General features: G+C 38.1%; 1 protein-coding gene across 1 annotated transcript in view; it reads left to right on the plus strand.

Moving 5' to 3' along the window:
- MEGF11 (multiple EGF like domains 11) overlaps positions 1-24,441 on the plus strand; it is a gene marked incomplete in the record, with an annotated part of 327,149 nt that overhangs the window by 54,972 nt on the left and 247,736 nt on the right. Inside the window, 2 exon segments of the mRNA XM_072402612.1 lie at positions 9,358-9,459; positions 14,763-14,863. Of these exon segments, the coding sequence (XP_072258713.1) occupies positions 9,358-9,459; positions 14,763-14,863 (203 nt within the window).

A 24,441-nucleotide genomic window follows, 5' to 3' on the forward strand; every position in this document is an offset into this window, starting at 1 on the left:
TCCTGTCTGCACAGTCATGCTGGGCCTTACACTACCTCCTTCCTCGTACGTTCCAGGCCTTCCTTTCCTACAATTCACACCTACATTCATCCATCTGAAAATGTATGTACATGGGGAGCATTTTTAAGATAATAATACTGAGCTCTTCAAGTCCCACTCTTGGTGGTGGTGGAGGGGGGGTTCATTTAAAGGAGATTAGACTTAAAAGGAAATTTTTTTGAAGAAAAAAGCCAATTTTGCTGACATTTTAATTAATTGCTTGACCTACTGTCTTGCAGATTGAACAGCTGTTCCTGGTTGGTAACTCAAAAAGTGCTGAACTTAGAAACAGCCAGCCCATGGGGGCCCTGTTGGCTGAGGATGAGCGGGGGGCCCTTGTGCAGTAGCACTCTTTGCACCTCCCTGACTCGGTAGTAGTAGTCACGTGTAGCGGGACTTGATCTTGAAATGTTGGAGACATTTCACAGCTTTCCAAGCCACTTCACCAATTGTACCAGTGTAGGAAATCCACCGGGATTTATATCCACACAACATAAACACCACAACCAGTGTGGAATTGGCACTGTAGATATTGATTGTTCAAGACCAGCATTACTCAGTCCATAAATGATGTTTCTTTGGTGAGAACCAAAGCTAATAGAATCAAACCCAATCTACAGACCTAACTGTCACAACCATTTTAGACAGATTCCATTACCTTTTAAATTAATTCAATGGAAAACAATCTATTATTGTTATAAAGTTACTCACAAACGACAGACAAAAATAGGTGCAGTTACGGTATAGGTAGTATAGGTATAGTACGGGTTTATAGAGAAGCAACCAGATATAGTGCATTTATGTGTTTTCAAAGGTAGTTATTGATTTTCAACTATAGAATGTTTAGTGAATGTCAAATTCACTGTTTTATAAACAGACTGCTTTGTTGTAAAGTGCATGTTTCAGCATGTTTTACATTTGTCTCGGGTTATTTTGTTTGATTTTTGCTTAGATCATTATGGCCTATTAATCACATAAAACCCAACCTGATAGAGCACCAAACCAAGCACCAGACCCTCCCCAGCCTGTCCATAGGATTAGGAAGGCTAACAGCTTGGAATTCTTCTGCAGGTACTGAAGGAGTGCTGCCTTAAACACCCGGAGCAGTTGGAGAACATTCCCATCATCCAGAGCTCTAGGTTGGCTGGCATTAGTATGTGCCATATTCATTTTGCAGAATGGATTGTTTTGTTGGCAGGTGTCCCACTTTTCATTATTCTTTTCCCTTCATTAATTAAAACACATTTCTCATACAAAAACAATATTGGTCTTTGTATTTTAAAAAGCTTGCCTTCTATTCACTCTGTAAGAATATGGTAAATTTCCTTATACCTACGGTGCCATTGAAATAAGCTGTCTGCTGCACCTAAAGGGGAACCTGTAAATATGTATATTTTCATAGTGAAAAAAGTAAGATTTTTGTATATGTCAAATATGCTTAATTTCCCATATATGTAGCGTATGTACATAATGGCGATGGATACACCATTAATAATATATTTCATAGTAATTCACAAAAATGACATTTACCAAAATGTAGCAATAGTAGCTTCCAATCCACACTGTGAGAAGCTGACCATGTGCAGTGAAATCAGATTAAGCACTTTCAGTATAGAAGAGGTGTCTGCACATCTTCACAAGATGGAAGGGTAGGCTTAAATTCAGCAGTTAGAAGTTCGTGGAGCAGCTGTATGTAGTAGCTGTGTCAAGTGGGCAAATGTGTAATACTGTGCACAGGTAAGGAAAACTTGCAGATTTCACCTTAACTAGTACAGCAGAGCAGTGGTCCCCAACCTGTGGTCCACAAGAAAATGTTAGTGATCTGCGGCGCTGACCAGTGCACCCCCCAGCAGAGTTAGGAGAAGGACCCCATATTGAGGGGCTCAGCTTCCAGAGCAGCGGACCATGTCCCCTGTATCCATAGCAGGCTCAGGGGGTTGGGCGGGTTGCCTCTCTGGACACAACCCCCCCACTCTCCCATTGTAGACTCAGACCTGCGATGGGAGAATAGGGGGGTTCTTGCATTATCACATCACTCTGGGGGAAGTTTCTCCCCCTTTGAGTGACACATGGCTCCCCGCACATGCACGGTCCGGAGTCTGTACATTTAGTGATCCCTGACGTTCAAAAGGTTGGGGACCACTGAAGAGAAGTGAATAAAAATATTGGGTATTTTAGTAGTCATATGGTTGTATATAGGTAATGGTGTGCCAAGACCCTCAGTACTTTAATTTGGCCTATCTCAACCTTTTTACCCCAGAGGAACCCTTGAAATAAATTTTGGGTCTCAGGAAACCCCTGATAAAATAATTCACTGAAGGTTGGTGGGATGAATACCCACATTATGGCGATGATTGGGAAAGAATTCCCTTTACACTGTTTGTCAAAATACCAGCCTTCTAGACAGCTAAAGGCCACTGGTGAGAACTTACTGGCTGAGCCAAATGTGCTGCACCATCAGATGGGAGGTCAATCAGCCAAAGTTCAAGGAACTCGTAACAACCACTGGAGGAATCCAAGGATTCAATTGAAACGTGTTTGAGAATGGCTGCATTAAATGACAATTAAGTAAAAATGATTTGCACCTAATTAAGAAATATTTTTAAATGACTGTAGAATATGTAATTATGCTTTTGGAGTTATTATCTCTTCTTGGTTATTTGCCTCTGCTGGACCCTCCAGTTCATTTTAGAAACCAATCCAATAGACTATTAGGGGTTGATTTGTTTTTACCAGCTTTAGTTATAATAATATTACACTGTAGGCATATTAGTGAATCTGGCCAAATGGGTAATTTTGTCCCAAGGCAAAATAGTTAAATAAATGGTACATATGGAAAATATTATTTGCATAATATTTGTCATCAAATATGATTCAGATAAAAATCTAGGATAGAGACCATTAATACCTTGATGATGAGCGTCCTTTAAAATCCTGCTTTGTATAGTAGGGTGACCAGATCATCCTTTCAGTCAGGGACACATTACTGATTAATGTTCCGGCACTGACTGACTCTGAGATGAATACTAGATGCCTGTACCTCAACCATAACGTCAGTTCATATCATTATTTATTACTTTTAGCTGCAAATGAGAGTCACTTTGCAAAAAAAAAAAAAAATGATCTTCGTGGCAAATAATACATACAGTATGTTGTAATTTAATAGATTTAGTGGCTATCACCAGTTCTCTGTCAGGCAGTACTAAAACTTGTATAATCTAATGTGTCTGTGATGAAATCAAGGATCTTGTCACCCTGTTCCCTGAGTATCCTTATGTTGACAAGCAGCCATTTCATCTGAACACAGTGGTAAAGGTTAATGTTTTTTGACTGAATCAACCTTGTTTCAGCAAAATAATTATAAACAATAGCTGCTTGTCAGATTCTTTTCTCTCGGAAATAAAGAACGCCTAATGGCCTTGTTGGAAATTAGAATTTAGTCATTTCAATATTACTTGATATTTTGTGAAACATTCCATGACAAGGTAGCGTGTTGGATTCCTGTTTAACTTAGCATGTAACATTAAGAAAAGTTCATTTCAGAACAGTTTGCCCCCTGTATATCAAAATTTTGACAGGTTAGAAACAATTTTTTGTATTTTTTTTTTTGGAATATAGCAGTGCCAAAGATAATTGCTTTCAAATGTCTTGTGTAAAAATGCTTCTGGCATCCCTTTGGGATTTTGGAGTTATATTCGTAAACTTAGAAGCAAGTCATGTCCCAAACTAACACTACTAGTTAGGTGAAGGGAATGATCTGATAATATCAGGTCTTCAAGTAACTCCCCAGCTCCTAGTTTTTGACTTCTTTTCCAACTGAGATTAAACCCAACTCCATAAGACACATTGGGCCTGATTTAATAAAGCTCTCTAAAACTGGAGGGGATAGACTATCATGGAAGAATCTGGGTGATCCAGCAAAACTTGAATTGATGTAGTCCAGTGTTGAAAACATTTCCCGTCCAGAAATGTGCTGATTTCTCCTACAATAGTCTATCTTCTCCAGGCTTGGAGGGTTTTATTAAATCAAACCCGTTACATATCAAATATCTATGTGTATATCTAGTAGCGTTGCTAGTTGTGTTGCTCCCTGTTCACATAGTCATGCATTCACTTTCCATACCTGTATAGCCCTAGTATCTTCTCATAACCTTGTCACACGCATGGCTCCAAGACTTTTCTAGAGCTGTCCTGACTCTCTGGAATGGTCTTCCTCATCCTATTCAGCTTGCTCCTACTTTTTGCTCATTTAAAATAGCACTCAAAACCCATATTTTCAACCTTGCCTACCCATCTTCTTCTTTTTCTTAAAACCCTCACTACTTCCCACCACTCCATATCTCCCCTCCTATTGTGTGATACTACCCCACCTCCTAGATTGTAAGCTTTTCAGGCATGATCCTCCTCTCCTGTGTCACTGTCATTCACAGCCCCTATTTAATGTACAGCACTGCGTAATTTGTTGGCATAATATGTAAATCCTGCTTAATAATAATAACAATAATATCTGGACAGGGAAAGAGAAAACCTCCTCGGTGAAGACACAGATGGTAATCAAAATGTGATAGGCTAAATATAAATTCAATTACCCAAACCCCTGGTAGGCATGAGTAACTAAATTTATTAAATTGCGGCAAATGGGCCGTTCCCGCTTACCAAACATGTAGGAGAGAGCGGCCTTTGTAAATTCGGCCGGCGAGACCTAATTTTTGGGACCTGCAAGACCAATCAGGCTTTCCTCAGCGAATCAGAGAGCACTAGAGGTTTTGAATGGGGAGACTTCCAGCCAATCAGAGAGCACTAGAGGTTTTGAATAGGGAGACTTCTCCCCATTTAACCATTCCCAGGGCTGAATGCTGTTTTAATTTCCTCGATCTTCCGATGGTTTCGCAAAATTTCACGGAACCTTTGGAAGTTCGAGGAAATTTTCACGAGACTGCCAGAGGCATTCTCGCTCATCCCTAACCCCTGGCCTGCTGACGACTATGGCCTGTGTTTTCTATCTTTTGGACTGCAGTGTGGGAAGGTCCTTCTTTGAATGCCTATCTGGTCACATGGAAGCTTTCTATTAGCTGCCCAGAGGTGGGGTTCCTATCGATTGCAGAAGATTGCAGCAGTGTAATGATATCGTGATAGGGGGCAACAAGATCAGTTCATAGTGCTGGGTCAACAGTATATCCTTCAGGAAGAAGAACCAGCAAAAAACATGTGACAGCTTTAGGAGACTTTACAAAAGTTGGTCAACAGCGAGTATAAATTTGTTGGAGATGGATTTAGAAAATAAAATGTAATGCATATATGATACAGTAACTGCATTACTGAGAACAATGAACTTTTCTGATACATTTACACCTTAATCAAAGCTGTGATTGAATAGTGAAATAACAGCAGATCGCTGATTAATTAATTTCCAAATGCTCTGCTTCTATCAGTAAGTTCAATTTGTTAGATAGCTGGCACTATACTACTCATTAAAGTGTTACTGGTTTACAAAGCTGCCTGTTCCTCTGCCAATCTGAAAGCAGGGAAAGCCGATATAAAGGCAGATGTAAATGTTAATAAAAACTCCCTTAAATATTTTAACAAATTCATACCTGGAGTCTTTTCTGTCTGAGATACTGTATGTTCTAGATGAGCTGTGTTTAATACGTGAATGGAAACCTTGCTGCTGAGAACAATACTGTTTGTGTTATTGAAATTGAACACTACTTTTCCTTGAATGGCCAGATGACCTTCACATCTCGGTGATCTCCTGTATGTCAGACTCCACATTGAATCAGGAGCAGTGCTGAGCCAGTGCAATGCAAGGGTGCTGCTTTGTAACTTTTATTCCAATCACAAATGGAAGGTATTGATTTTAGGAAAGCAGAGGCAGAGTGGCAGGCACCCAATTGAGGAGAAACAAAAATGAAATACCAGAATTGATTGGTTCCACTGACCAAGACGACTTTCTTACTTAGCTGGTAATATCTCACACGGCGAAGGGTCAAAGATTAGGCTGGCATAAGGAGGGGCTTTTGCTGCTATCATGAAATATAAAATAACTCGCTTTTCTGAATGTCATCAGGCTCTCCTTGATGCTAAGAGAATGTCAAATATTTTACTACTTGGAGAACAAAATGCTGTGAAATCTGGAAAAAGACTTTCAAGAGATAAGATGTGGAGCTCTGGGAGCTAATCCTTGTGTGGGGCAGCATCAAAGCGGTTTGTGCAAAGTCAATACAGTGCATATGGAACAGGATACGATGGGGGTGACTACTGATGAGGGGCTGTCAGAATTCTAAGTTGGTGCCTAGGAAAAAAAAAAAGAATTTGCAGTGAAAACCCCAGGCTATTAATCTGTAAGTGTATTCATGCTAAGATGCTAAAACACCCTTGTCTATCTACCTTGAAATTATGCACAATCCAAATCTAGCAGGGTACAATTGGGAGAATCAGTGTTACAGGACCTGGGTGTCCCTGTATGCGTGATATCACAGTATGATGAAATGTATTGCCAATCTAAAGCCATTATTATACTCTTTGATATTGGGGCACATAGGGTTTGCTTTAAGTAGGGAATAAAAGAGTTATAGAGCAAATAAAAAAGTAAATTATCCCCTTGCATGGGATGTTTTTCTTTGCCTAAAGTGTGATAAAGTTCTGCTATCAAGAACCTTTTAATCAAATGCAGGGATTTACAGTTGATTGGGTTTTATTGCATTTTTTAACATTTGCTTGGCTAAGTGAATGATTCCTTGCAAAGTGTTAATTCAACTTGGTACGTGAACAGGCTGAATTCTTTAATGAATCACCCCATAGATTCCTGGTAGAAATACAAATACCTCTATGCAAACTGTTAGCAGAACCCTAACGGGAACATATGGTTCAGTTTAAGGCACCAGCTCAAGAAAAGAATTTCCTTAAACTGGAAAGTTTGCAGAAGTCGGATGAGTTAATCAGAATTATAGTGGATTTTATCCAAGAGGGAAAAAAGCTTTAATGAATAAGTGAACTGAATAGATGGAGCTAAGCAACAATACTTTTTATAAATATATACTTTCACATCAAGTAGAAACTTTTTTGTATTTAGAAAAATATACACCCTGTAAAATGGTGGCGCTAGGGAGTTTAGGAAATTAAATTTAGACACACTAATGGGCAGCATGGTGGTTCAGAGGTTAGCACTCTGGCCTTTGCAGCGCTAGGTGCCAGGTTTTATTCTTGGCTAGGACACTATCTGCATGGAGTTTGCAGTTTCTCCCCGTGTTTGCGTTGGTTTCTTCCAGGTACTCAAGTTTCCTCCCACATTCCAAAAACATGCAGATAAGTTAATTGGTTTCCCCCCAAACTGATCTTAGGCTGTGTTAATGACATATGACAATGGTAGGGACATTAGATTGTGAGCCCCTGTGAGGGAAAGTCAGTGACATGACTATGTCGGCGCTGTATAAAAAATGGATAATGATATAAGATTTTTGTTGTTGCCCTGGATCAGCTACGTGGTTTTGTTTTTTCTTTCACTTTTTGTTGCTCGTTCATGCTACAAAATGTAAGAATCTATTGCACTCGATGCAAAGGTTGATTGTTTCTGATACTTTCGTCCAGTGGATTAATAATGCATTTAATGGGCCTGATTTATTAAAGCACCGGAGTAGAGAGACTATGAAGGAAGAAACTGGGTGATCCAACATTCAAACACTTTTAAACACACATACTATATGTATACACATATATATATAATATATATATATATATATATATATATATATATCAGCTTCTCTGTTCTTAGTTGCTGTGGTTGCTTTATATTTTTTTTAGACTAATACCTTTTGCTTTGATACTTGTTGACCTTACAACAATTGTATCGTCCTTGTTACTTCATGTGAGCTGCACTGAATGTACTAATAATGATATCTCCCTTCTGTAAGCTATTATGCTATGTTTACACTGACCATGAGGTTGCATTTTCTGCTTCTTCATACCTCTTAGCTACATGTAGTTTCTCCCAGTGACAGTGGTACTGTATTAGTGGTTAGGTTCTTTAGGAACCAGCCCTTAGACCCCTCACTATGTACTGGAAATAAAGGCAGGGAGACATGTTTAAAGTCCAGCCTGGGTGAGAACCATGGATCCCTGCAAAGATTCAGTGAAGGAAAACTAACAGGACTACATAAATAAAAGGGAAAAAATCTAGAAAAAATGAGACCACATCATCTCACGTATATATAAAAGTAACTTGATAACAAGTTACTTAAAGAAAAGGAATTTGTGAGAATTGTATTAAAATATTCTCATTATAATTTTTTTAAGTTTAAAAAAAAAACATATATACAAAATTGATTAATGATTACAGAAAGATTATTCAACAGAACAGTAATTCTGGAATTCCACAGATGCTGTATTTCACTCAAATTTTACTTGCACTATTTTACTCAACGCGTTTTGCAGTCACCATTGTTTTTCCAAGAGTGTAAGAGCATGAACAACATATCTAATTTGAGATCGGATCATATACATTGATCAAACGTCATAGTACAAAAATCATTTGCCTCTCACAGATGGAATTTTCTTAATCAATAGCAAGCGGAGACGCCAGCAAACTCACAGGTACAGCCAAAAACGTTTTGTATAGTCAGGATTTTATGGTGGAAAATACATCCAACTGAAAACCAAAGATGAATAGAAGACCGAAGCTAGAGTGCTCATATGGACTTTGCAACGGCTGCTGTGCTCCCCCACGCTGCTATGCAGATCCAGACTGACCATCATCTAATGACCAGAGAGCGGCATATATATAAAGGAACATGTGTTTTTTTTGTGTGAGATTTGCTTAGATGAATTGCTGCATTTTGCAAGTTTACCATTTCATGTTATTCTTCCACTAGAAGCAGTGTTCCATTGGAGTGTCTGACTGATATTATTCTCAATAAAACCATGAAAGCAGTAATATGGCACCAATAAATGTGCAGTAAAATGAGATTTTTGAGTTTCTGGGTTTCTCTGCAGTGACTTGTGTTTTATATCTCAGACAAATAACTGCTGCTTGATATTGATTTCATTAAACATAATATAGTCCCCACAGCTCTAACACAAAGAAATACGGCAATGTATGATAACCAGGCTATTTTAAGTACACCAATATAGCTACCCCGCGATTCATGGTAAAATGTGGCAGATTAAGCTGCACATATTTTAAAAGTAATTAAGGCTGTGTTATTTTTTCTGTGCATTCATCTTTAGATGAGGTTATAGCTGTCTCTATTGCTGATCTGTACAAAAATCATTCCAAGTTTCTGTAAGCCATTAACCTCTCCTCCCTGCTCTTCTCTCTTTCAGCTATGCTGTGACTGTGCAAGAATCGTACGCTCACCCATTTGATCAGATTTATTACACACGCTGCACGGACATCCTCAACTGGTTCAAATGCACACGGCACAGGTATGAACTATGGGGGCTGCTGTGGGCCTGTAGGTTGTAGACGAGGTAACAGTTAAATTCTGGCTGATTTGTGTTTGGTGGGATGCAGATAAGGGAAATATTTTATTGGATTTTCCATGTACACCCCATAAAAATATTGGCATCTTCAATGTATTAGAAAAAACAGAATAACTTTAATATTATTAATTTAATATTAAACAGTATTTTTATAGCGGCAACATATTATGCACATAATACATACATTAAATAAGGGTTGCAAATGACAGACAGATACAGACAGTGGCACAGGAGGAGGAGAGGAGCCTGCCAAAGGAGCTTACAATCTTCATACAAAACATATGTATACATATAAAGATGTTATACATCAATTTTGTAAAACTTGTCTTCTTAATATTTTAGTAATTAGTAATTAGTAGTAGTAATAATATTTTAATATACAAAATATTTTCCACCAATCCTTCATACAAAATACCTTCATGTACAATATGTTTTTTTTTTAATAACTTTTTCAAATCTCTTACTACAACATTTCAATGGGATTAAAACTAGGTCTTTGAATAGGCCAGTCCATGACCCTGGATTTTCTGAACTATTCCATTGTGTGCTTTAAATTATTTTTTTGTTGAAAGAACATTTCTGCTTTGTTATTAACGTTTTAGGATAACCACACATTTCTACCAGGTACACTTTAATATAATGCAGAACAAATAGTCTTCTTGATGACAGCAAGTTACCCAGGCCCTGAAGCAACCCCAAATTAAAACATTTCCATCACCATGCTTCATACCTGGTAGTGGGGTTCTGCTAAAAAAATGCTGTCTTTGGTTTAAGCCACATACAGTTGTGTTCACAGAATTTGTAGGATGTTCTCCATTCTTTAAAGAAAACACAAGAGATCAGACAAAACATATTTCATATACTTATAATGGGATTTAAATTAATCTGGAAGGCATTACAGAATATCACAACTGTTAAACAAATTCTAGTAATGAGGAAATTCATGAAATTCCTGTTCAAAAGTTTGCATATCCTTAGTTCCTTACACTGTTTTCCCCCTTTAACAATAATGCATGCTTTTCGATAGTTGTCTTTTGTGATAGTTGTGGATCAGGCCCTAGATTGAAGCTGCCCATTCCTTTTGGCATAGAGCCTTCAAGTCCCATAAATTATTGAGCTGTCTTGCAATACCTGCAGATCTAAGATCTCCCCAAAGTGATTCACTTTTCTTTCTGTATCCAGTGAAAGCTAGACTTGGCTTTAAGTTTTGGATCATTGCCATGTTGGAAGATCCAAGTGCATTCTGGATTGCATGCAAGTTGTTCATGAATTTTTTTCTGGTAACAAGTTGCATGCATCTTCCCATCAATTTTCACTAAACTCCCTGTACAGCTTTGGGTCACCCCCACTTGACCCCCAGAACATCAAAGATCCAGTTCCGTGATTCTCATGACCAGGGTAGTTTGGACCTTCTAGCCCATTCTTTATCACCCCATCAGAACCTCCGCCTTCCCCAGACCCCCCACCTACTTGCCGGCCACGAACCCTAACTTCCAGGTGTTCGCTCATCCCTAATTACAGACAATTTCCAAACAAATTGAAGTGCATATTTCTACAGTGAGAGAGATTGATCACAAATGGAAAACATTTAAGACAATTGCCAATCTTCCCTGGAGTGGATATCCCATGGTCAGACCTGCAATGTTGAAAGAAAATGCAAAAAGCTCAAGAGGTCCATTTCAGACTCTACGGCCCTCTGTTAAATGTTAAAACTGGCATGGCAGTACAAATAGAGAAAGACTGAAGTTGGGCTATTTTGGAAGGGTTGCCAGGACTCCCTATTCATTGTCCCAGTGGTGTCACATGGAGTAAACCAAATGCCATTTCATATCCATAGGAACCTAGCACACATTTGCTTGGATGTTTTTTGTTTAATGTTTTAAATGGTACTCTGGTTAAGCATTTTTAGAAAGAATTTTCATGAAGGCCATTTATTTTCATTTGAAACTAAAGCATGACAGTGTACAGGGAGAAGCGGTACTCAGGTATTGTATAATGTACTGCATGCTACTAGCTCTTGAATGAGACAGTCTTAGCAGTTCTGTGTATTTCTAGATATAAGCTTTGCATTGTATTGTCTATTTTGATCATTAATATGGGAGGTCAGCAAGTTGCTTCATGAGCAAGATGACTATTGTTGATGTTGAGCACATTGGTGACAAAGAAATATATATTTATTGTAGTGGGTTTTATATATACAGGCTATGCAAGCGGTGGCCAGTTTTCAGTGAACATTGTCAGACATATGCAGAGGTAACTGCACCATATATCTTGGGGAATATGGGTTCCATGTTTTAGCACATAAGATCAGCTATAAATAAGCTTTCAGCTTCCTCATGCATCTTTTATTTGTTGCAGGGACAAAAATGTTCTTTTTAACGTGCAGAAAAATTTCTGGTTACAAAAAGATTAAAAAAGACAACTTAAGTTGAAGGGAAGTTGCCCTTTAAAGACTTTAAAAAAATATACCACTGATATTTATTCAATTTACAAATGGAATTACAGATATTGTTTTAACAATTTTTTAAAAAGAATTTTCACTTAGCTTAGTGAATGTGGTTTAAATTATTTTTGAAAAGAAAACCCATTTGCAAAGAACTCATACAAAAAATAATTATTGCTTGCACCTGATTTTATGGTAAGAGTCAGAAAAGCTTCACCACATTCTCTAAACCAGCCTTTCCTGATCATTTTAACATGGGGGAACCCTTCAATTAACTTTCAAGTCTTCAGGAACCCTTTTCAATCATTACTATATCCACAGCTTACATTACATTAGTGTGATGGTCAGTGGGAAGAATGTCTCTTATATTGCTGGCCATTGAGAATGTCACCCTTACAGATATCCAAAAAGTTCATTTGTGTTAGTTAAACTGAACTGAGAGGTCCAAATTGCTCATAGCTCAAGGAACCCTAGCAACCTCTGGTTCCACCAAAACTTGGTTAAGAAACACTGCTTTAAACTATGTAAAAAAAATCTTTGCAATGGGATACTTCACTTTGCTAAATGAACAGCCAATATTTTAAAGTAAATCAACTCCACTGAATCAAAAGAAACATCATTCAAGTCACCTGATCAAAAGCGGCAAATCGGATTATACTGATATTAACTCTGCAAATCTATTGAACTGAGATACATAATAAAAATACAATCTGGCAGCTGAAGATAAATGCACAATATATTGACTTCTGTCTATTGACTGACATTTCTTCATAATCCTAATTGTTTATCATTTTTACTCTAGATTGACTTCTTTTGTTTAATTTGCAGATATGATTATTGTGTATTTTCTCTAAGAACTCATTCACATGTATGTTCTTAAACATGCATGCTTTTCAGTGCATTGTGGTAATTTGTTATGCATATTACCATGTTCTTACTTGCAGGTGTTTATGTAATGCTCTCTTTGTTACACCAAACAATATAAAACAAGATATAAAAAGTCTCATGGAAATCCATGAGAAAAAGACTAGAACTAAATCAGTGGTGCCCAACCTTTTTTCATCTGGGGGCCGCTGTTGATACTGAGATAAAACTCACGGGTCACAATGTTAACAAACAATTAAGATGTATGTTTAAAACTAGAAAAGTTTTAAATTAAAATTAAATTTAATTGAAATGTTTCTAATTACCGCATGTCATTACCGCAACGTACATGCACCAAATAAAAGAAATGACAAATTAAGAATTTCTGCACTCACCATTTGATGCTCATTTTATTATTGTATTAAGATACAACACTAAAGCTATCATACAGTGCTGGCCGGTCATATACTGCTCTCCGCTCACCATTCCTGTACCAAAGATCAGAGACTACACCATACAATGCATCCTGTCGATTATAGGGGGCCTCTTACTTTATTTGTACCCCAAAATCTCTGCACTGGATACCTCTAGAGAAATGCAATTCACATGACAGATAGTCAAGGGGTACATGTTCTTACTACTACATCTTTAGGTCCCTACAGCTCCCCATTCCTGAGAAATTAGGGTTCACAGAAGGTAAGTGGTCAGCTATGTGTGACAGGGTAGCATGGCATGACAGGTATAGTTTTTTGTATCTTGTGATGGGGCCGTAGTGATGAAATTTTAGGGGAGTTAGCTATAAGAGTCACATTTCCCTTTTCTTACAGAGAAATTGGGGTTCATAGAGAGTAAGGGGATAGCTACATGTGACAGGGTAGCATGATATGATGGGTATAAAAATTTATGGGGGGGGGGAGACAAAAGGCATTTCCTACTGGTTCCTACATTTCTAGTTGTCTGCATCCCTCTGTTCCAGAGAAATTGGGGTTCACACAAAGTACGCGTCCAGCTATGTGTAACAGGCACCCCAACAGCCAATTTCCAGGTCTATAGTACACGCCCACTGCCAGGGAGCTCACAGTGAGCATGCTCAGGAAGCTTCCACTCCTCGTAGCACAATCTCATGGAGAAACATAGGAGATGCAAGCACCCCATCCCCCGTAGGACAATGAGCAGAGAGGGAATGTGGAGAGGGCCAGATCTGGTCCATGGGTTGTAGGTTGGGCACCCTTGATCTAAATGATTTAGTTAAAAGTAGAAAGTCTTTAAAACACTAATATATTTGTATAGATGGAAATGAGCCATAGCGTAGAGGTAACCCTTAAGCAAATGACATTTAGGCTAAGCTCAGAAAGGCGTTTGTCAACCGCCGGGTTAATGGCTTCCAAGCACTCACTTTCAACAAATTTGTTTTCCAGGAAGCATTTTGTGTAACACAGTTGACAGTGGTTCTTTCTTTTGTGTTTGTCTTGCACTGTTTATAATGCTTCATGGGATATTTGTTCTCCTGCAGCTATTCCCTAAATGCATCTTAACCACAAGCAAATGCAGTTTCAAATGCATTTAAAATGGGCCCCATTATGTTCTATGGTTGAAACTACATTGATGAACATGGAGCTTCCATGGACTTCCATGCATTCTTCACTGACCCTGATTTATTGATGAAGTAGAGCAAGCTTTCTTAAACTGGGGGCGGGTGGCAATAATTGGTGGTGGCTGAAATAATACCATTAAAGACAACAAAAACATCATTAGTCATTAGTCATTAGTCGCTGGCTCTACCAGGTGGTGTTGCTAGCTGCTGCAGGAAAGGGGGAGAACCATTGTTGCATTACATGCTGTCATCATCTATACAAATATAATACTGATCTCTTCACCTGTAATGTGAAAATGACGTGAGCAGCAGCCCTGATCAGGTTCTCTCCTTTCTCTTGAACAGAATAAGTTACAAGACTGCATACCGACGGGGCCTGAGGACCATGTACAGGCGGAGGTCACAGTGCTGCCCTGGATACTATGAAAGTGGAGACTTTTGTGTTCGTATGTATCATTCTCCTTGTATCTATACAGCTCGGAGGAGGTGGAATGTTAGAATGGCTGATTCACTACTGTATTATTTATAGAAACATTACATGCAGGATTGCTACTCTACCACCATCCAGAGTGATGATCTAACATTTGTTCTTCAGATGAAATACACCGCTGTTCTGTCTCAGTCTCTTATGACATTATTACATCTGTTTCTGTCCTGTTGAGTTGAATCATAATTGTCAGCCTTGTATTATCTTGAGCATGGATAAAAAAGTTGAATGTTGTAGACAATGCCTTGTTTTTCCTAATTTTGTTAAAAAAAAACCATGGATGATCAAAGCAGTATAACAGAGTGTAAACATAGAGTGTATTCTGCAATGAAGGAGATGTATGGTCTCATTGTAAATCAGCTACAAACTTTTCAAGAGCATCAAAAAGGAGAGGTGTTCAAAGTCATAAAGTTGGTTATTAGAAAGCAGAGACTGCCTGAGTAGAGAAGGTTGTACCCTACCAGTAATCTATAGAGCAGTGGTCACCAACCTTTTCGGCCCACGGACCAATAAAATTATCCGCTCTGGACTGCGCATGCACGGGGAGCCGAGTGACACTCAAAGGGGAAGAAACTTTGATTTCTCTCAAAGGGGAAGGGGATTTTTCTCAAAGGGGAAGAAAGATTGATGCCATGATGCCAGAACCCCCCCCCCCCCCCCCCCCCCCCCCCCCCCCCCCCCCCCCCCACACACACACACACACACACACACACACTCTCCTGTGATTATCGCAAATCTGAGCATGCAATGGGAGAGTGGGCGGGTTGCGTCCAGAGACAACGTGCCCACTTCCCTGAGCCTGAGATCAATACAGGGGACATGGTTCGTGGCTCTGGCCGGTGTGCCCCCCCCAGCAGGGTCCTCCTCCTGACCCCGCTCGGGGGCCACTGGCCTGAGCCGCGCACCACCAAAATTTTCGTGCGACCACCGGTTGACGACCGCTTCTATTGAGGAGCATGTTTGTTTTCTATGTGAAAGCATTGGGCTTTCTGAAGCAGGTGCAACATGCCCCCTGCTAAAGCCCAGCAGTGTCGTCCAATGGATGAAAGGGAATTGTCACTGGAAATGATCTTTAGTGGTTGTTTCTCGTGACGGATGAACGAATGAGCCTTCTGTTCTATGAAGTGGGGAGGACAAGCAAGCAGCACCATGCTGTGCTTATCTCCATAGGAGTGAACAGCGGTCATTCCCAATCGGTCATTCATCATTCTGCCATGATAGAAAGACATTGGTAACCACTGTATTAGCAGATTTTTGCCCAAGATGAGCATGACAAATATCTTATATGTGTACATAACTTAAGACAGACTGAGCATAGCTCATACTCCTTGCTGATTGGAAAGTTCTAGCTGTGGCTTAGCTGATACTTGGTTAAATATAGGCAATTATACAAATATTTTTCTATAAGGTATTGCATTTATATAAAAATAAATGTATTTTTTATTAAATATATTATTTAGAGAAGACCAAATGCATGGGTTTGTAATAATCAGTTGGAGAGGCATAGGCTGAGGATTGCAATACATAGTGACACACATGAGAATGGTCATATTATTATATCATCAGTACCACTTGGATGTGAACAAGTAAGTGAAACTCTTGAGAGCTTGTCCTTATGAATGACCGTTGGTGTGGGAAGCACAATATGATTTGCTACAATATGATTTTGGTCACCTTGACATGAATGTAATACAGCACATATATGCCAACCATTGTTTTGTTGTAGAACCCTAATTAGTTTGCATAGTATGTTGTCAATCACCTTATGATAAACTGCCAGCTGTGGTATTATAGACTGTCCAGGAGTATAGTATTTGGTTTATGTTAAATAATTTAAATATCTGAATAGGTTCTGTACAACAATATGGGATTTAGGACTCATCAAAATAACATATTTAATATACCGATAATACTTTTAATATAAGCACTGTATGCACAGTTCATCTATCGTTCCTTTAATTATATAGAAAAATATATATTTGTAGTGATAATTGGGCTCTTATTTTAAAACAAGGAATCAGAGATTCCTTCAACTATTCCCTCGTAGGATACCAGGTCAATGTGTTTCAATAGCAGTAATTAATTCCAAACAGTAAATGTATAAAGGAATGTCAGATTCACTATTTTATAAATAGATCCCATGCAGAGAGACCATTGTACCATTTCTCCAGGAAATATAAAAGCATGCACATACTGAAATATGCAAAATGTATACCATTAATAATAATTGGTATATTTATTTACAAATAAATACAAAGAACCAATGCCTTGACAAATACACATACAATTTCACCAATTTTATGCAACATGAAAAAACAAATCTCCAAGCAATGTGGCTAGACAAACGTCAGTGGTAGAATCCAAAATGGGGCTGTAAATCATATCTCTTACAAATAAGACGTGTGAATCTATCGTCACCATGACATGAATGTAACACAACACACAGACTAGAGATATACCAAGTATTGGTTAGTGTTTAAAAATACCCAGATGTCACCTACAACAACGCCTACATTTACCACTGGAGCTCTAAATTATACTGATTGTTCTCTGTAATATGTCTTACATCATGATGTCTCACAAGTCATTGTGAACTGCCAGCTGTGTTATTCTAGACTGCCCAGGGGTACAGTAATTGGTTTATATTATATTGGAAGCACATAACATACCTGTAAATGTTGTGTTGAAGAAATAAGCCTCAATCTGTGTAGCAGCTCTAGATTATACTAATGTCATATTTCAGTCGTAGATTATGTTGTTTGGAAACTGTTGTGTTACATTTTTGTAGTGCATAATAGTGCAGCTCTGGATTATGCTAACCATAGTGGAATGCATTAATTCATTATGTTTATATGTATACTAGAACAGTCATGGATCATACTAAGGGATTTTGTTGATTGGCATTTGTTTGTTTTACGGGGGTTTTGCATTCCCATGCATGTCTAGATAAATGCTAAATCCTGTACGTCAAATGGTGGTACGTCAAACTACAGGCCAAATGCACTTGTCAATAAATTCCATCTCAAAAGAGTTTTGGATTGATCTCAAACTGATTCCATTGACACAAGCTCAAAGACTGTCAAAGCCAGGCCCGGGTGTCTTGCAAAGTAGTTCTGTCATGGATTTAACTAATCTAAGTGTATAGCAGTTCATCTTTAGATTATAGTAATAAAAGTATACAAAAGTGCAATCATGGATTCTGCTGACTGAAGCCGATATAGTGGTGCAGTGCTGCATTATGCCTATTGTACAGCAGTGCAGCCATTTATCACACTAACTGTAATGTACAGTACTGCAACTTTTAATTATATTGATCAGTTTATTAGTGCAGCCTTGGAATATATGTTTCTTTATGTGTAGTATTGTAACCACAAAAAAAGTGTTCATATAACAGGGCGACCTAAAGTTATAGAGGATCACATATAACCCTAATGATACTTCTGCCATCATCTGTTTGCCAAAATAAATTTGCAACAATAATTTACCATTTTACTAACTAAGCTACATGTTAAAATAAAATCATATTCGGAGGAAATTTTCAAATTTACACTGTCTGACCGTAAAGTTCCCCAAGCCTGTGGAGGCAGTTGACTAAATGAATATACGGAATGACCAGACTTTTAATTTCCTGATGGCAATGGCATATTCCAAGATGACAATGCCAGGATTCATTGAGCTCAGATTGTGAAAGAGTGATTCAAGGAGCATCAGTTTTATCAATGAATCGCCCCCAGAGAGCTTAACATCATTGAGAATCTTTGGGATGTGCTGGAGAAGACTTTACATAGCTCTCCAACTTCCCCATCATCAATACACGATCTAGGTGAAAAAAGAATGCAACAAAAGATTTAAAAAAAATAATGTACCTCTGGACTGAAATAAATGTTTTGATTTTACATAAACTTATCAAAATCATACCATGATGTGTGACCAAGTGTGTGACTTTTCTTTGGCCAGCTATTGTATTTATATATGTTGAAGAAACCTTATTAGTAAATATCACAGCATTGTGATGGAATGTGATGACACACCAAAAGGAACCCACCAATAAAGCAAGACAGATTTTATATTATATGCTTCAGATTTTATATTATATTGACATTGCTGTGGACCGTTTACAGGAAACATCTGTATAAGGTTCCTCTAATAAGAATCAAAATTTGAACATTCCTGGAAGAAGTCAGAGAATACTTCAAAGGCTTGTACAGGAAAAAGTCTATTTCTCTGAGTTGCCTTCCAACACCAACTTTATAAGAAAGGTGAGGTAAAGGTGTATTGGAGTATTGGACTTTGTACAGCTTTATAGACATACAGATACACAAACAGCAGCAGCAACTATACTCTGAAAAAAATTGCCTTTGATGGGCTATAGTTGAAGCTTTTGTTGGCAGGGGGGTCGGCAACTCCACACAGGGCCACCCTCACCCTCTAGCTGCTGCATGGACTGCTATGGTAAAAGTTCCACCACTGCCTTGCATGGCTGTTTCTATTGTTTCTGTGACCATCATAAACTTGAGATTCGGCTGTAAGCATCAAGATCTTTCAGATTTGGCTATGCTGTATATAATTTATGGGCATAAACTATTCTCTTTTTCTCTTTGTTTGTTTTAATCAAAATGACAATTAATCTGAATTGTTTCTTGTGATACCCTACCAGTATTGCCTACAATGTACCATGTTCAATAATTGATCTGAATTACATTGATTTTACCATAATATCTAATCAAAATTTTGTTAAAAACATACAAAGTAGTTTCAATTTCAATCTGATAACTAAAACATAAAGTGCTGCATTCAATCTATGATCAGCTTCTAAGGTACATGGAAAGGCCTTTTCACAAAACAATACAACTTTTCCCAGGACATTCACCAAACACTGTTTCAACTATAGACATTGAAAAAAAAAGGTTTTTAGTTGCATACATTTGCAAATATATGTAGAAGCCACACTGCATCATCAAGGCAGTATAGTGTGGTCTCTAACTCTAGGCCAACCTCTCAACCTTTGGGGGAACTAATGGTATACCTTTCATGTCCCACGGTAACCCCAGCTATATTTATCATATCCACAGCTCACAGTACATTAGTATGGTGGTCAGTAGGAAAAATTGCTCCTATATTGCTGATCAGTGGAAAGAATGTCACCCTTACAGATAGCCAAAAATATCATTGGTGTCACTTAAACTGACCAGAAAGGCACAAACTTCTTCTTGCCCAAGGAACCCCTAGCAACCTCTGAAGAAACCCTGATTGAGAAACACTGGTCCAGACTATTAGAGTTCCTTCAAAGGAACAGATAGAAGCTGATATGCCTGGAGGCCACTCATCCCTACATAATGGTGCAGAGACACACCAAGAGCCAAGCACAGCACAATGGGAGCTGAAGACCTTTCCATGTGCACCTTGCCTTAGAAACTAATCATAGATTGATTGATATAGCAGTTTCCATTTTGGTTTTGCTTGTTCTAATGGTATGTTGCCAAACCAGGGGTCTTTGGCTGCCATGATGTTCTGCTGAGCTTTTGATGTTGCCCTGCGCCTTTAGGTTGGAGTGGACGGCCTCCAGTCATGTGTTCTTTGCTATATTTTTATTTGAAGAAACTTTGATGAGAAACTTTTAGAGTCAGGGGCCACACTTCACAGAGGAGTCTTGACAAGGTAGTGTGCCTTCCACATTTGTTTGAAAATGTATGAAATTAAAACCTTAAATAAACATTGCAACAGTGTGTTTTGCAGGCTGGCTGGTGAGTGTGCTGGGAAAATTGTAAAAAGAATGATCCATTTTTGAAAATATGATTAAAAAGTAATTTCTTTAACTATTTTTAATCAATTTGATGTTTTTATTATAAAACTTTCAACTAGTCACAATTTTGATTTATCGGGATGCAATATTCCCAACATAAATTTAACAAAAGTCTAAACAAATCGACTCCAGTCAATCACAGGTCAAGCTGCCTGGGGCCAGGGGGAATGGGAACAAATATATTTATCAAAAGCACCATCTCATAGTGTATACCAAAAAAGATTTTAATAAATTTGAAATAAGTTGATTGGTGGTTTCTGGTAACTGTAAAAGGATACTTGAAATTAAGGATTTCCCAGTTCTCTTTCTACGTAAGCATTGCTATGGTTTCTGTCTCCTCTGTCCCCTTCTTTTTGTATATGCCGCGTCTATAAGTGTAGGACACTCTCTGAGCTGGGCCCCTACCATTTGAGCAGTACTCTATGTCAAATCAAGTTCTAAGGAAGCAGATCTAAATAGTTTGTGAAACGTTGCTACAGAAAAGATTTAAGACAATTGTTACTTCAAAATCCATCAATTGATGGATTTTAATGTTTGTAATTATGATATATATCTTTTTAATTATTAATGTATTGTTAATAAACTTGCTGGCATTTGAATTGATTCTGAAATTGTGATTGGGTATTGGATGCCTTAAAAGTCCCATTTTTGTTTAATTACTCTTGTTGACATTTTAGCCTAATTTATAATCTAAATCTAATAAAATAATTCATAGACAAAACTTGTTTTTAACAAAGGAAACTTCTCATGTGCAATCTTTTTCATAGAATAGGGCTGCCTAACATCAGTCCTTGTGGGCCAGGATCTGCACACATTTGTAGTATTTCTATAACAACAGTCAATTTGGTAAGGTATAATTACAACATTTTAACCTCCCTAGCGGTTCATTTCTTTCCGGTTTTATATGTCTAAAAGCGGTACATTGTTTTTCATGAAAATTTATTTTACAGTATATTATATTAGTATGAGTATAATAAAGTTTGAAACAGAAAATCATTTAAAAACAATAAATTATTTAAATTAAAAAATCTATATATTTAAAAAAAAAATTTAATTAAAAAAAAAATACACATTATACTCATACTAATGTATATACTGTAAAATAAATGTTCTTGAAAACAATGTACTGCTTTTACACATAAAAATCCAATGTATTGCATTCAATACAGTTATTTTGTATTAAATGCAATACAAATGAATTTTGAATTTCCCGCCCCGCCCGGCCGGGGCGTACACACGCACCGACGTCATCGGGAACTCCCCCGGTGGCTCATCGGATGCAGAAGCAGGAAGAAGAAAGTAGAAAGAAGACAGAGATTGCAGCGCTGGACGGCGCGGGACCCCGGCGGATCAGGTAAGCGCTGTATTTACTAACCTTCCATAGGTGTTCCAACCCCGAGTGCGACTCGGGGTTACCACTTTTAGCAACTTTTTTTCTACCCCGAGTCACACTCGGGGTGACCGCTAGGGAGGTTAAGAAGATAACTCTGTTTATATAAAATTCCTGGCTGGTATGTGACCCTCAAGGACTGGAGTTGGGCCAGACTGATTTTTTAGCTTTTTTGTTTGTACTTTTCATGTCTGCATCTAGGAGTGACCATATAAAATTCTTCATATCCATATCCTAAGGTATAAGTGTTCTGCTGGCCTTATTGAAAATGCTCATACTCCCGTTGTACTGACTAATAAGCATTAATGTTTAAATAGCTCAATACATATTCATAGGTGCATTCGTGTATTTTTAGCCTGGTGCTGTATTGAAACCATTATATCACAATGAGACCAGTAGCACTAAATGAGATAATGAGATGGTGCGATTCACTGTTTTTAAATCTCTGCTGTGTGTTTTATCAGGGCCAGATCACTAAAATTGAGTCTAAAGCACAGCTTTGGTCAGTGCTGGACATGCTAAAAAACAAAAATCTTTGTACAGTAATATCCAACTTTTTTTTCTGGCACTTCAACAGATTTTGTTATAGGCATGTATACTACCGTCTGATATAGTCAGAAGCTTAAACTATATTCTAAATTTCAGATGGCATGGAGAATAACAAAAAAGGGGGGAACTATAGGTACCCTGAAACAATTACAGACCTTAAGGGTTGGTGGGGCGCAATGAGGTTGTTCAGTTAAATAGATGGATTTTTTTGTCTGACAATAATAGAACATCTAAAGAGGTGAAAGGTGCCCAGTAAGGGAGTAGCCAACAAAAATAGTTAGATGGTTGGTGGCATAAAAGTTCACCAAAAGGACATTGTGGAATTGGAGAGAGTGCAGAGAAGGGCAACTAAACTAATAAAAGGAATGAGGAGAGATTAGCTGAACTGAATCTATTCCCCCTTGAGAAGAGATGTATAAGGGGGGATATGATAGGGTTTTATATCTGAGATATGTTTATTTCCCTAGTGGTTAAACATGATGGACTGTCTTTTTTCAACCTGACTTACTATGTAACTATAACGTAAAAACTGTTATAGGCTTTAGGGGTAAAAGGGTTAATGGGGAATAATTAGCTGAATAGTTGGATATTTATGGCCAATGGCAGAACATTTGGCACAATGGCACAAGCAGCTACAGGTGTAAGAAGGGACCATTGGCAGGTCAACAAAAGATGTCATCGGACAAAACTTTTGAAACAGTTATATGCTTCGGGTAGAGATGGGCCTTATAAGGAACTCCTAATGGGATAAATGGAATTAGATAACTGCCAGCAGTTTTAGGCTTCAGGGATAAAGGGGTTTATTTGGGAGACATGAGGGAATAAAATGGCTAGTGGTAGAACTGGCATCCCATTGGTGACTAGCTCAAAAAACATACTTAGATGTCCGGTGACAAAGCTTCTAAAGCAGAAACAAAGCTTTGAGGTTGAGAATGACCCATTGATGGAATAGCCAGCTCAACAAAAGGAATCCAATAGTTGCAGAATTTTTAAAACAGTTATAGGTTTTAAGTGTGAAAGCACCCACCATGGGGTAACCAGCTCTCCATCAACCAAAAGCTTAGGCTGTGGTCCGAGTCCCTTTTTCTATCTAATCCCAGGTAGACATAGATATTTAGGTATGATATATAGTCATTTAGGTAAGGTGCTGCAACAAAACAATTGCTGATCTGTGTCAGGTGTGTACTGATCTGCACACCAAAAATTCCACAAGCACTAGGATTTGGAGTTATATCGTCCCCAAACCAACATCTCAATCCAGAATGTAGATCCTGTCCCTGGATGATGCTTAGACACAAACATCCTTCCAGTGAGAATAGCAGATTATAGTAGTTATGAGCAATGTAGGAAGGAGGTTGGGCTTTTGGAGAAATTCTGTCTTGCGAAAGCTGTGACCAGTTGACCCTTACTCAGACCCTTGCACTTATTTGAACTGAGTAAACCATGCTACAACTAACTGTAGCAGATGGAGAATTCTCTTTCTGAAGTTCTGTTTAGCTATGTCAATGCAGCATCAGTCTGGCTATACTTTACTATGAATGCCAGTGAGATATTATCATGAACCCCCCACTATAAAAGCTTACGGCACCTTGGAGTTCTGTGACCTGTATAAAAGCATATGGCTATATAATGCATCAGTGATTTCTAATATCCTTACATAAGGATTAGTTGTCATTACATTTCATCCAGGATGTATTTTTTCTGTTTTAGAGAAGTATAACTGGAAGGACTGTGCCTACTGTTGTCCTGTTTACTGAATGTCATTATGGAATATGCAATTGCTATACAGCCTTGC

This window comes from Pyxicephalus adspersus, chromosome 2 (genome assembly GCF_032062135.1).
Source record: "Pyxicephalus adspersus chromosome 2, UCB_Pads_2.0, whole genome shotgun sequence".
In the NCBI taxonomy this organism is placed as follows: Eukaryota; Metazoa; Chordata; class Amphibia; order Anura; family Pyxicephalidae; genus Pyxicephalus; species Pyxicephalus adspersus.